Source organism: Lissotriton helveticus, chromosome 7 (genome assembly GCF_964261635.1).
Source record: "Lissotriton helveticus chromosome 7, aLisHel1.1, whole genome shotgun sequence".
In the NCBI taxonomy this organism is placed as follows: Eukaryota; Metazoa; Chordata; class Amphibia; order Caudata; family Salamandridae; genus Lissotriton; species Lissotriton helveticus.
The window spans coordinates 597169214-597184358 of NC_136068.1; the positions used below are offsets into that span (position 1 = coordinate 597169214).

The following is a 15145-nucleotide window of genomic DNA, read 5'->3' on the forward strand; positions in this document are numbered from 1 at the left end:
TGCCTCACAAGCAGCAGAAAACCAAGGCCACTTCAGGACATAGAGTACGGGCCGGCGGGAGGATATGTAAGCCCAGCAAGAGCTCCGCAGTCCGACCCAGCCAGGCCCTCAGCAGTCCAGGGCCCCCACGTGCACCCCCACGTCTCAGGGGCGGGTTAGGGCAGACAACAACTACAACCCCCGCTCCGATGTGCAGGCGCTCCGATGAGCGGGTGTGCAGCGCAAGTCAAAACAGGGGGGGGGGGCCCTCCGCACTGCAGTCCAGCAGGGCCTCACAAAATGGACGGCACCTGCGTCCCGCTCCCCTCCTCACCGCTCATTAGGATAGCCGTCGACCTCCGGGACCGCAGTCCTCCGGTCCCGAGTCAAGGATCCCCAGAGAAGCCACCAGCAGACATCAGAGGGCGCACCAGGCCGGGGTCTCCGCTCGCCTCATCCACCGTCCGGCCCAGTGCACAGGTCCAAGCCGCGGCGTAGCGTGAGAGAGCACGCCGGCGCCGCCTCCAGGAACAGCCAGTCCGTTGCTCACGGCGGATGGCCGGTCACGGAGCTATCCCTCCAGGCACAGGAGGTCCGGCGGGGCTACCACTGTCCCTCCGATGCGCCTTCCCGGGAACGGGAGGGTCCGGGCAGGATAATGAAAGGATTTACTCGGTCTTCGGGACGGAGCTGGTGGAGCTCACGTCCTGCCGGCCATGCTGCTTGGCCACGCCCCCCGTAAAATCGATTTTTAAAGTGGGGTCCGCAGCACCTACTAAGGGGGTCCTTGAAAATTAAACAATATAAACTTGCTGATAAAATAAAAATGCACATAAATAGCCACATTGAAGAAAAAAAACTCTATAAATGAAAATAAATGTGAAATTGCAGACAAAGAAATGAAGCTTGTAACTTGGCATGCTTGAGACGCGGCCGTGAAACTGAAAGTACGGCCGACCGGCCGTGAATAATTAGGGGGTGAGAAATGCGCTGGGAGGGCTGCCTTTGATGTGGTAATGCCAGGCAGGCAGGCAGGCGGCTGGTGGCATTGTGCACGCGCTTTTTAGGGCTTGCGCTTGCGCAATGACCTAAAAAGCACATGCACTGCATGGGATCGCCAGTGGAATCGCCAGTTAGGTAAACTCTCGATAAGCCCCTATATATCTCGCTCCCGCTCAATGCGCATGCGCATTGAGATAGGTCGCTCGACCTAAAAACTAAGCTGCATAATTTTGTAGGCACCTGTTTTTTTTCCTTATATAGCATGGGGTGTGGAATTTGATAAAATATCTACTTGCCCATGGGGCAGGTTGCTTCATAAATCTACTTGTCCTGTAACAAACTCAAATTGTCCCTTTGATGCCATGTAGTGCAGCAACAAATTATGGCAGCAATCTCCCTATATAAAAGCTCTGATATAGCCTCTCTGATTATGCTAGGGCTCATACCATAGTAGTGTTGAATACTTGCAATCCCCTTATGTTGCCACGTTTCCGCAGATCTACATACTGGGGCTGAAGGTAGTAGTGAGCAATAGTTCCAGGGTTAGAATGCCCTTTTGAGTCTGTGCAAACCTACTAACTTGCATTTTTTAAGGGTTATCAACAACTCTTCTGTAATGTTTTCCCATAGTGAGAAATGTTGTAAATTTACTCCTGACAATGGCAGACGTAAACGTTCTTCCGGAGTTGGAAAAAAAGTGGTTGGAGGGAAAGTGAACTTGCAAACAATCCGATTTTCGCATGAGCAAATCTACACATGCACATTTGCTCATGGTAAAATGCAGTTCACATATTTTCTAGGAGTATTATTTCTTGTCCTACTTCTGTAAATTATTGGGAATTTACGAAAACCTTATAGCCGTACTTAATACAAGGACATATACCTTGGGTTCACTTTTGAGACTTTCCTTAATAATTGTGCCCCTAATTTGGGATGGCGTTGACCATGATCTTTTGCGTTGATAAAAATTCTCTCTCTCTCTCTCTCTCTCTCTCTCTCTCTCTCTCTCTCTCTCTCTCTCTCTCTCTCTCTCTCTCTCTCTCTCTCTCTCTCTCTCTCTCTCTCTCTCCCACTCTCTCTCTCTCTCTCTCTCCCACTCTCTCTCTCTCTCTCTCTCCCGCTCTCTCTCTCTCCCTCTCCCGCTCTCTCTCTCTCCCACACACACTAACATTCTGCTCTTTCACAAGGAGCATATCGACGCACAGAATAGGTTTGTTCAGTGCCATTAACTACTGTGGTAGTGTGTGCTTTTTGAGACCATAAACAATTTTTGCTTTGCCAATGTTTGTTATAATGGCGAGGGCCCGGCAACTCCCACACCAATAAGGTTTTTCAAAAACCATGCCAAAATAAGTCACACATTGACAAAATTAAAAAGATGACCCCCAATTTCAGACCTTCTGGCTTTGCCAAGGCTTATTTATTTTTGTTTCCCATAATCTTATTAAAGCTGTTTACACAGATTTTTGGGAAATTCTAGCATTCATCAACACATGTTACTAAATGATGCTGAAAAGAAATGGTACCTGAAAGTTTATAGTAGTTTAGCTAAACATTTTTTTCCTCCTTTCATTTTTTTAATGAATATTGTTGTTTTTTTAAAAAGAAAAGAATCCTCAACCTTGCTTTCATGCTTCTGCAAATGTTTGCATCAAATTAGAGAGCATTCTGGGAGCATTATACATAGCCTCATACTGCTAAACTTGCTGGGGGGAGCAAGATGGACTCTGTGTGATTCTTTGCCTCACCGCCGCCTGCGCCACGGGACTTCTCGGCCATCTGCTATGTGGCCTGACCTCATGACCACACGGCGAGATCGGACTCTGCTGACGCTGGCGACTAGCTGCTGCTGTACCCGGTGCTCTGCGGTTCCTATTTTCATCATTTGGAAGTGCCACGAACGCTGTTGAGGACCCTCCTGAAGCCTCGAAGGAAATTGATTGCTTCAAGTCGTGGGAAAGGTACAACCCGGATTGTTCTGAGAGCGTCCCTGAAGCGCCAAAGCTGCTTGTGTGGTTGGCCCGGTCTTGGCGTCCTTTTCGGACTTTTGTGCGTCTGGCTGGCTTCTTTGTTTATACGATTGAGCTCTTTTTCTAACACTCCGGACACGGAGGCTTTTGCCACGGACCTTGGAAAAACTGATTTGGTCCTTGATTTGTGTGCTGGTGAGTGGGGTATGACCTCCCGAAGGGTTAGGGGGGTCAACAAAAGCAAACCAGTAGCTATCTCTAATTCTGGTGTTACTGTTGGGCCCACTTCTGTTGCAACAGAACCCTTTCCCAAAAACAAAAGAGACTGCGAGCTCTAAAAAGTCTTTGAATAAATCTACCCTCGGGGGTCCCCCAAAGGATGGAAGCACCTCACAACCTTCAGTAGCCAAACTTTTTTCTTCTGCTGGGATGGGCTTGGGAAACGGGGTGAAGCCTGCATTCAACTCCCACACAGAAAGTAGCCTGGCAATCCCCGCTATAGCTGCACAGACTGGGCCTCCAGATCCGCATGTGATTTCACCCTCACTAACAGATGAGACTCTCAAACTAGAAACCATTCAGCCAGATCCAAGCCAGGGGTTATTCTAACTGATAATCTTACGCCTAACATGAATAGAGAAATCTTAATTCCTTTCTCCCAGGTTGACACCGTTATGGCTCCAACTGTAAGCGCGACCCAGGACCAAAACATCTGGGGCCCTGTGCCTAATGACTTGAACGATCTCAAAAACACCAATACACAATGGCTCATAAAACCTTGCTCCCCTGATCCTATGGGGGAACACTTTCGGTGTCAGATGGGTCAAACTCCCTGGCAGAAGCGAGCTCAGCATCTTCCAGTGATATCGATATCTCGAATTCTAATTATAGCACTGCATCCAAAGGGGGGAAAAATACAGTTCGCAAACAGAAATGGCAGGTGGTAAAGGGTAAGGAAAGAAGCATGATAAAAAGGATCACCTTAAATGGGATTATTCTGGGACCCATCTCTCTTTCTCCCAGATTGATGAATCCACTAAAACGAAATGTGCTACACAAGAGCACTATGAAGAACCAACCGTAGCTGCTATTTTGGCTTCTATTAAACAATTTCAGGAGGAAGCCCGAGCTGGTAATCTTCAGGCCAAGAGTGCGGCTAAAAAACTGCTGGGGAGTATCCGAAAGCTTAATAAAACTTGCACGGATGTCTATGAGAGAGTGACGATGGTAGAAGCTCGAACTGAAAGTCTTGAAACAGACGTCGTGCTGCTTAACCGCATGCGTGCGGCATGATTTCCGCCCGCACGCTGACAATTTGTAAATCCCATTATTCATGACGAGCTGGGCTCGTCATGAGCGTGCCAGGAGGCTACCTCATGACGAGCCCAGCTCGTCATGAGCGTCGAAGGGGTTAAAAGTCAAGGTACTACCCAAAGCGATCGGTTATCTGACGTATGTAAACTGGACGATCAAGAAAATAGGCAACGTAAAATAATCTCCGCCTCTCCGGATCCCCAAAGGGGTTGAGGGGGAAGATCCCCTGTGTTATATCATCAAGCTCCTAAAGGTTGCCTTTCCCGACCAGACCGAGTGGTGTTGGGAACACGAAATCCAGCGAGCTCAACGCTTCCGCCTTATGATTAAAAAACAGTCAGGTAGCTCTAATGACTCTGGAAGACCACAGGCGTTCCTGGTTTTCTTTAGGAATTTTCTTTCAAGACAGCTAATTTTTGATCAAGCCAGGCAATACTCCCAAAAATCTTTTGAAGGGGTATCCTTTTTTGCCAAACCAGATTTTTGTCCCACCACTGTGGAGCGAAGATGGCAACTACGACAGCTAATAACCCCCTTCCAACAGTTGGGGGCCCAGGTTTTCCTCATGAACCCTGCTAAATTGAAGGTTATTTTTAATGGCGGTTCACGATTTTTCATGTCAGAGATCAACGCACAAGAATATGTTGCGGAACTTAAAGCTAAAAATATGTTAAAGTAACTACAATTGGTTTCGGGACTGGTATAGTTGAATTTTTAAATTGCACTTAGCCCAATATAAGGCACATATATTTCTTGTTTTTGCCTTGCCTTTTCCAATTTTGCCTTTTCTTCCTTATCCTTTTTTAATTTTTTTGTTTTTTTCTGTTTTGGTGACGTAGATTTCTTTTTGCGGTTGACTATTTATGCTGCATGCTTATTCCTGAAAGGTACCTCCCTTGGCAAGGCAATGGTGGTGGGGTGTGATGACAGGGTTTATCATTCAGAAAGTTCCTGATTGCTCATGTTGGGGGGGGGGAGGGTGGACGAGGAGGGCAGGTTGTCAGGGGTGGGATGGGGGGGGGGGGGTTGGCAGTCCATGAAGGGAATGCTGAATCTCTGATAGTTGCTCACATTTCTTTAACAAGCTTATATTTTAATAATGTGACTTGTGCATCCCAAAGGCTCACGCTGTGGGGGTTTTTGATATTTTTTCTATTTTCCTTATTCACAGGATTTTTGACTTGTGGATTTAATGTTACCATATTGTGATGAATACTACAAATCCTAAAATGTTATCCATGAACATTTGTGGGTTAAACGATACCCAAAAAAGGCAAAAGGTAGCCCAAAGTTTACGGCTGTCGGGGGCTAATTTAGTATGTCTCCAAGAGACACACATAGAAGGGTCCCAATTGTATCTATTAAACAGCTTAGATATAAAGTCATTGGGGGGAACTACACAAGGGACCCGTACAAGGGGTGTACCCACTCTAGCCCGGTATAACTATCTCCCTCAATCCATTCGAACTAAGTCAGATCCCCAAGGGAGATGGGTGCTTACCAAATGTTGTATTACCCCTACATTCTTATTTACATTGTGTTCTAGCTCTAGGAGTGTTTTAGATGACCCTACTGTGATTAATCAAATCTCAGCGGAACTGGCTTACTGGCCACTGCCTATCATCTTGTGTGGGGATCTCAATATTAACTTACCTTCTAACTGGGGAGCTAACCCACAATGCCTCGTGACTTCCCGCAAACCCAAAGTGCTTTTGGCTCTTAAGAATCTCTTACACACCCATGGGCTGGTGGATGTATGGTCTCATCTCTACCCTAACATACCCCGCTACACATTCTTTTCTGCTCCCCACAAATCTTTTGCTTGTTTTGGTTTTTTTCTGGTTTCATCGTCCCTAATTCATTATAGCAAAATTGAATTACTCCCCTTTATTCTTTCTGATCACAATCCCCTAAGTCTCAATATCCGGGCGTTGATTAGAAGTAAGGAAACCTCTTCCTGGAGTTTTGAAAGAGCACTCCTACAGGATGAAGGCTACCAGTCCCATATGAAAACATGGATAAAGTTTTTTTTCTTTACAACAATCTAGGCACAGCCCCCACCATGGTAGTTTGGGATACTTTAAAAGTCTGTGTTTGCAGGGAAACTTTACAATATTCAATCAAGAAATATAAATTAGAGAAAGCCCAACTGATGGAACCACAAATTAAAGTAGCTAAAATGGAGGAAAACCTTGTTTCAGTCATTCAGTCTAATGGTGAGACCGACCTGGCACAATTTACGGTTGCGGCTGCTAGGGCAGAGATTTGCTCCGTACTGGCTGATAAAGCTGCCTCCAAATGGGCTGCGGCTCAGGAGAAAACATACAAATGCAGTGAAAGAATTGGCCATCAGCTGACTATGAGAACTAGGTTACAGGTTTCGGCCAGTGAAATTCCAAAAAGTAAAACATCTGCAGGAACTATCACCAGTGATCCTGAAGAAATTTGCGCAGCCTTCTGTAAATTTTTTTAAGACCTATATTCTGAAAGTGTGGGTGAGCAATCAGATCTTAGCTGCCACCTAGATACCTATCTAGATTCAATATCGTTAGCAACGCTGAGTAGAGAAGAGCGCCAGCTATTTGAACTCGCTCCTTCCTGGGAAGAGATTGTTAGAGCTCTGCATAGCCTGCCAGATGGGAAAGCTGCCGGGCCCGATTGTATCCCAGTGGAATTTTATAAGGTTTTTCTCCCACAAGTTAGTTATTCTTAACAATGTAGTGACTCAAATCTTTCAGGGTGTCTCTCCCCCTCATTCTTGGTCTACAGTCAAGATTATAGTGTTCCGCAAAAAAGATAAACCCGCCAACGGAGATGGGCTTATATCGGCCAGTCACCCTAATTAATGGTGACTCGAAAGCGTACTCTAAAATTCTTGCCTCGCGGCTCGGCCAGAATCAAAGGTCTAGTATTGAGGTGGCAGCATGGCTTTATCCCTGCTAAGGGCACAACAGAACATATTCGCAGACTCATTGCTCTGCTTGACGCCTCACAAGTTTCGGGAGACCCAATAGCCACAATCCTCCTAGTTACCGAAAAAGCATTTGATCGGGTCTCCTGGAACTACTTGTGGGGTGTCATGCAGAGAATGAACGTTGGGATCAATGCCATTCAAGCTATTAAGGCATTATATATTACACCCATGGCTAGGGTATCTATCAATGGGGGGCAGACAGAACTGATTAAAATCATGCGGGGGACCCGTCCAGGTTGTCCCTGTTCCCCATTGCTTTTCGCTATCTACAATGATCTGCTTATTAAAAAACTAGAAGCCAATCAGGCTATACCACCTGTAAGCAGATTTGGCCTAGAATCTAAAAGCAAGGCCTATGCCGATGATTTGGCCCTGGTTACATCGGATCCAAAGAATGCCATCCCAGTAATCGAAGCTGCAATTGAAAATAAAAATTAAAGAAAAAAAAGAAACTGGTTACACAGATTTTTGGGAAATTCTACCATGCATAAACACATGTTACTAAATGATGCTGAAAAGAAATGGTACCCAAAAGTTTATAGCAGTTTAGCTAAACGTTTTTTCTTCCTCCTTTCATTTGTTTATGAACATTGTTTTTTTTTTAAAGAAAAGAATCATCAATTTTGCTTTCATGCTTCTGCAAATGTTTGCATCAAATTAGAGAGACTGCAAACTTAGAAAACGTGTGTACACATTTTTATACTGGAACCAGTGTCAGTAGTGCAGTCAGAGCTTACAACATTTACTTAGAGCGCTCACCCTAATAATGAAGGCTTTAAATTAATGAACCATAAATACAAGTTTGAACAGCATTAACATATGGACAAAAATATTACCTTCACTGCAGATAGTGCCCTTCCCTGATCCAGAATGTGGTACTACAAACGGGCAGCCAACAGGTTTGTGCTGCGGGGTGTTGGGCCTACTTGTCCCAAGGACAAAATACACATGAAAACCTGTTCCCCTTGACCCCAAACAATATGTCATGGGCGTTTGGCTATAGGAATTCCACATTCCTGATAGCGATGCTGCACAGCAGTGTGGATGCTGGTAGCATGGGTAACTGGTATTGGCAAACCAATAGGTCCCAAAAGCGAGACCTATCGGCTTTGCCAATGCTTGTTTTCTGTGTGATCTGAGAGAGGTAAGTGTTTCTGTGGAATGTTTTTCAGGGTGGGTTTGTTTGTTCTTTTGGGCGTTGGTGCAAACGTTTACAAATTGTAATCCTGTATTTCTGCTGTTTTTTTCTTTTTAGACTATTGGTGCTGCTTTTGTTGCCAAAACGGTTACAGTTGATGGAAAAGTAATAACCCTGGGAATCTGGGTAAGTACCCGTTTCTGGGCAGAGCTGTGATAGCTGGAATAGTGCCAGATGCATATAGTTGATAATTAATTTGACGGAGAATAGCTTTTGCTGTGTGTCATCAGGAAAAATAATTGACACCCATTTAACTTTCTCCAAATCGTGTTTCCATGTGCATTCAATTTTCTCTGTATCTGGGATTTTTTGCTTGTTCAGGTACTGCAAGGTATACATACCAGCGGAGACCTAGCTCCAGATGTTTTGGACGTTATTGTAATGTCTCTGACATGTTACCAAATTGTCGATTCCCTTCTATGTGATTGTTTTAAATTGCTGCCTGGGTTCCTGAAATTGTGGGCAGTGACATTCTAATAAGATGTGGAGAATGGTGCGGTTTGTAAAACATTGGTGCCACTACTGCACCATTTACAGTAATACACAGCAATCTCTTTCTCCAGTTTGATTTCTGACAGAAAAGAACACTCTGAAGAATGAAGAACAAACTGAGCTGTTCAGCACCTGTCACTGAATGCAAATCCGTTTTCCCTCAAGTGACTTTGACTTTTGCCCACGCAGCAGACACAGCCAAACCTAAGCGTGATCAGAGTTTTATTTGCCACCTTTTCATTAGAAGTTTTTATATTCAAGTGATACTCATTGTCTGTGCTACAATGACTAGAGTACTTTGCTCTCTCTGCCTCGGTGCCCATGAGCATTACCTCAAGAGCGCAAGATTTAAATGTTCCAAGTGGCACATCACCCCCCTGCTGATAGGTGCATGATAGGTGCACCTGCCCATCACTCATACATCATTGTGTAAACAAACTAGTGGAGTATGAGAGCTGCAAAAGGTACTGCTCTAGCAATTAGGGCTTCCCTCGGAGGAGAAACCGGGGCTAAGTTTTAGAAGCTAGTTTGTTCAGTTGTTTTGTGTGTGTACTCGTGGTTGTTTCAGGTGGTTGGGTTTAAATATGCTAATTATCTATACACTTGATTCAGCATCTGAGGTGTCTGTGTGCTTGCTTGGACATGGTAGCAGCTTGCATATGCTGCTGTGTTGTTTTTTTTTTGTACAAAGGTTTACTATGTGAGCTGGATAATTTGTTTGAATGTGGTTTCAGGGTTGGACTAACCTTATGTTTAGGTCTTGACTCAAAACAGTTGCCTGTGCTATTAGGCGTTGGGAAGTCAAGTTCTTCAGCAGACCTGAGAATAGACCATTAAGGTAGTTTATTTCCTTCCTAGCTGTAATGGTCTTTTGGCTCTTCAGCAGCAAGGTGTGAAAACACAGTTGTTAATTACAACTGTAGGAATCTTATGTTTTGTATACCATGTTATGCACCATTTACATTGTTTATTCCTGCCCTTGGTGCTTTAGGAGTTTGTCATAGCTGAGGGTGCTCCTTTTGGTAGAGCAGCTTCTCAACCTTCCAGCAAACCAATGTATGTTGGTAGTATCCCCTGTGTTGGTAATGGTATATATTCTGCTTTGCATGTTTCAAAGTTAGCATTTTTGAATTCCCGGATACACTGGATTTATATGCTTTTGGAAGGTGTCCATGCCTGCTGTCTCTCTGTATGGAGTTTTTCCTAGCCAGTGTTTCTTTCGGGGAATTGGGCTGTGCCACCTTTCGACTAATCTGTGCACGTTATTTATATTAGTTGTTACCATGTGAAGAACAAGCTATGTGTCTTTGAGTGAGTAGTTCAATGAGAGGAATAATAGCACTCACGGAGGCCCTTTGTTGCCAAAATACATGGAGGAGCCGAGGACGTCATGTAAGTAAAGTTAAGGATTGGAAGTGTTTTAACATTTGTGGGTTGCGCTAGGTACGCCGAGAGAAATGGACAGACTCACACAGATATTGCAGGAGATGTCCTGTGGAACGGTAGCTCAATCGCTGCTCGTTCCACAGGACCCCCGTATCACGGTCTGGTGCCGAGAACCCCTCGGTCGCCCGTTCCAGAAATCACCCCCGCCAGCGGAAATTCCTCCGACTAGATTCCAACTGTGGAACTCCGTGCTAGCGGTACAATTATCACTGCCCACTTGAACCCGCCTTGGAATTACAAACTGTGGAACTCCCCGCTAGCGGTACAACAATCATCGCCTGTTTTGAACACGCTCTAAACTACTGGACATGAATCATGTATTGTCTTAAGACGTATACAGGCATAATAATCCTAATTTCCTGAAGATGATCCCACTATTCTGAGATAGGGATCGAAACACCGTTGACGATTTGTACACCATATGCATGTTGATGTCCTGTATATCGTTAATGGCAATGGTGTCCCCGCACTATTTAAGTCTACTACAATTTATTGTCCACAGACTTTTTCCCGTTGCCTGAACTGTTTTCCCATACCTGTTTTTTTTTGTCTTTGTTCTATCATGGTAGTAGGACCTAGGTGGTGTCCCACTTACACTGTGTATGAATGTGTTTCTCTCTATAAATGTATTGACTATTAAAATTCTGACTGGCTGGACAAAGAATATAGAGTTTATCTAGCCTATATATATATTTTTTAAATCTTTTTATTCAACAAACACAAAAGAAATAACAAGCATCAGGCGACCATCAATAAGTTAACAATAATTAAGTAGACATTACCGACCATCACAATGGATGCTTCAGATTTTCATTGAGATCATGGAGATTCCAACGCCACAGCATCAGTTTGTCCAGTCGGAGGGACACAAATATCCCCTCTATAGCTGTTCCACGTGCCCCAGATCCTCCCCCACTTTCCAGGGCGACCCCTAGCCACATATACCGATCTCTCCCTGAACATACTCCAATCTAGATCTTCCATCCATTTACCAAGTTGCGGCATCTGAGTAGCACCCCCATAACTGTGCGATGTTGCGCTTGGCGATCATACATGCCAGTGTCACCCATTGTTTCCCATGCGTTGTGAGGTCTGAGGGCTCCCAAACATTTAAAATACAACGTCGAGCCTCAGTCTGTACCTCCACCCCCAAAACCTCTCGGAATTTTTCATGTATCTCCGGCCAATAGCGCTGTATCTCTGAGCAGTGCCACAATATATGCATACATGTTCCAGTCTCTCCACATCCTCTCCTGCACCCTTCATCTTCTGCCAAACCCATTCGCACCAATCGAGGACCCGTCATATAGGACCGATGTAAGATCTTCAATTGCACTAGTCTTAACGTCATCTGGACGGCCACTGTTTTAGGGGATGACACGGCCTCCCTCCAATCTTCGTTATCTATGACTAAACCGTCCGCGCTCCATTGCTCTCTAAGTGTCCCCAGTAGATCCTCCATGTGATTAATCAATTTTCTGTAGATCAGTGAGATAGTTTTGGTGGGGAGGTGTCCATCCAGCACTCGATCCTCCAGCGGGGAAGCCTCAGGAGGCGTAGTGCCCCGGGGAATATTCGTCAGCAAGGAATGTCTCATCTGTAGATATCTATATCTCTCGCTCTCACTTAGCTGATAGATATTTTGCAAGGCCTCAAACGGGAGGATCTCCTCTTTCCCCACACATCTTTGACTCTCGAAATCCCAATGAGGTCCCATCGGTCAAAACCCTTCGTTTTCCACAAGTTACCTAAGCCCTCAGAGCTCCAGAGAGGAGTGGCCTGAGTGATCCTCCCATTCCATTTGAGATGTCGATTGACCGCGTGCCACACCCGAACTGCCTGTGCAGCCGGTCCAATGAGGGAGATCCTACCCAATTTGGTGTATAGGGCTCTCATATAATCACGTCCGAGCATTTGGCCCCGGTCCATTGCGTACCCGGGGTCTAGGAGTGACCCATAAATCGCATGGTTACTCGCCGCCAGTTGAGAGGCCCAGTAGTATTTACGGAGATCAGGTAAACCAATTCCCCCATCATACCACAGCAGTGTGAGTTTGGAAAAAGCAATGTGTGGTCTTCCTTCCCATAGAAGTCATCTCTGAAGAGACTCTATATCCCTGAATTATGATTCACAGGTTGTTGAGCTGATGCCGAGAATCGAACGTAGCTCCCCAGCTCTAAAGTTCGCAATTCTAGAACTTGTGGCGGGAGGTGTGTCTAAAAGTGTATGTCGGTGCTGGCCATCAATGAGAGAGACCTGTGCATTTTTCAAATCGGTGGTGAAAAAATATGAGTATGTTGCTGGAGATGTGGGCCGCCGTGCCACCGATGTACTTACCAGGGGAGGGTAAACACCCATTATTCCGCAACTTTCTTCCCGCATACCATCACTCCGCATACTTTCAATACGAAAGTACCGTGACTCCGCAATGCCATTATAACGCATGGCATTACATTTTATATGCTTTTACCACGCATATATTTACAGCGAAAATCGTTGTAAATGCATGAATGGTAAAAGCATGTTTTTTTTAATGTTTGGATAAGGTAAATATGGGTATAGGGGTATATGTTTTGGGGTACTGAGGTATATGTTTTGGGGTGTTTGGGTATTTTAAGGGTTCAGATATAGTTTTGGGTTATGGGGTACAAGGGTAGTTTTAGGGTTTAAGGATAGGTATGGGTTTTGGGGTACAGGGGTATTTTTAGGGTTCAGGGCTAGGTTTGGGTTTTGGGGTATAGGGGTATTTTTAGGGTTCAGGGGTAGGTTTGGGTTTTGGGGTACAGGGGTATTTTAAGGGTTCAGGGCTAGGTTTGGGTTTTGGGGTACGGGGGTATTTTTAGGGTTCAGGGCTAGGTTTGGGTTTTGGGGTACAGGGGTATTTTAGGGTTCAGGTGTAGGTTTGGGTTTTGGGGTACAGGGTTATTTTTATGGTTCAGGACTAGGTTTGGGTTTTGGGGTACAGGGATATTTTTAGGGTTCAGGGGTAGGTTTGGGTTTTGGGGTACAGAGGTATTTTAAGGGTTCAGGGCTAGGTTTAGGTTTTGGGGCACAGGGGTATTTTAGGGTTCAGGGATAGGTTTGGGTTTTGGGGTACAGAGGTATTTTAAGGGTTCAGGGCTAGGTTTGGGTTTTGGGGGTACAGGGGTATTTTTAGGGTCCAGGGCTAGGTTTGGGTTTTGAGGTACAGGGGTATTTATAGGGTTCAGGGCTAGGTTTGGGTTTTGGGGTACAGGGGTATTTTTAGGGTTTGGTTTGGGTTTTGGGGTACAGGCTATATTTATAGGGTTAAGATGGGTTAGTGTTTAAGGGTGTTGGGGTATTTTAAGGAGTAAGGGTGGGTTATGATTATGGGGTGCAGGGGCATTAAAAGGGAGCAGGGTGGACACCCGGAGCTGGAATGTACAGAACCTGGGAAGAAAAAACCACGAAATATTGGGCACAACGCTCGTTTTTGTTTTCCGTAATCCCGCGCCCCGCACACGCCCTTGCCCCCAGCACACGCCCACAGCACACAATATGAGACATGGCATGAAGGGTGGAACGTACCACACGCCCCCAGCGTTTGTCACGCCCACAGCACAATGCAGACACGCCCACAAGGGACTACTTTGCTGGCACGGTTCTTTTACCTTTTTAAATGTATATGGTGGGCGTCAGCATAGCCTATGTCCTTCTGCTGCAACTGCCCTTTCCAACGCTGTATTGGGTGTTGTAATTGGTGCTGTGGTTCCTGAGATTACCCGCCTCAAAGGTTTGGGCTCTCTCTTTATTATATTAGTGTATATATATATATATATATATCTCCCCAAGCCACCTCCAATCAATTCGATCGGCGAAGCGTAGAAAGGAGACGGACCACCAGATCTGGCCTTAGATGTCTTTAATGGTGCAGGTAAACAGCAGCAGCAAGACGCGTTTCGGGCTCGTGGGCCTTTGATCACATGATATATATGGTTTTAATTTTAAACAGCCATACATAGATTAATGATATATGAATAGTTACTATGACACATACCCAGCATAGTAAAGAATGCAAAGAATTGTGTCACAAGACGAATAGTCAGGGTTACAAAAATGCATTTTAGGAATCAGAATTTTAAAAGCGGCAAAAGATAATATATGTGGTTGGGTACAGCCGTTACTAGGCAAGCACATCTCTCCAAGGAGAGAAAACACTCTGGGACTCCCCACAGCAAGGGTGAACAGCAGACATAACCATTCATAACCAGCCCCTCTCTACTCCACCCATCCCAATGTGCAAGTTGTGTACCAAGCAGTCCTAATATTCATCACTGCCCACTGTGCCCTCACAAGTCTGCTGGCCTGCTTTCCTCCTCATCAGACACCACCTCCTCCCAAGGCTGAACCAAGAAGACCTGTTAAGGCCCCCATATGTATTTCGGGCGACTGCAGACCGGTAGTAGTTTGAGGTAAATTTGCGATTGCCTATTACAAAATGTCATGTCCACATGCCAGTCCTGCAAAGTTGAAAGCACCCCTGAGCCCAGCATAGTGCTAACAAAAAAGCTTCCTTACCAAACACATGCAACTACACAACCTGCAGTTCTACCAGTTCCAAAACCGCAAGCCGGAGTCGCCACAAAGGAAATCAAAAGTTTTGGATTAAATAAAAAGGAGAAATTAAACATTAAGATCCCAAATGCCAATGATGGCAAGAAATAAAACAATTAACATTGTAAAAGACTATGAAGTCTCCCCTTGGGGCAAATCCACATAAAAAATGTGCGATCTACCCCTAAGGGGGTA

General features: G+C 45.2%; 1 protein-coding gene across 1 annotated transcript in view; it reads left to right on the plus strand.

Annotated features, from left to right (window-relative positions):
• Nucleotides 1-15145, plus strand: part of RAB24 (RAB24, member RAS oncogene family) — a 116121-nt gene that overhangs the window by 37117 nt on the left and 63859 nt on the right. Inside the window, exon 3 of the mRNA XM_078652774.1 lies at nt 8495-8563. Within this exon, the coding sequence (XP_078508900.1) occupies nt 8495-8563 (69 nt within the window). The remainder of the gene's footprint in view (nt 1-8494; nt 8564-15145) is intronic.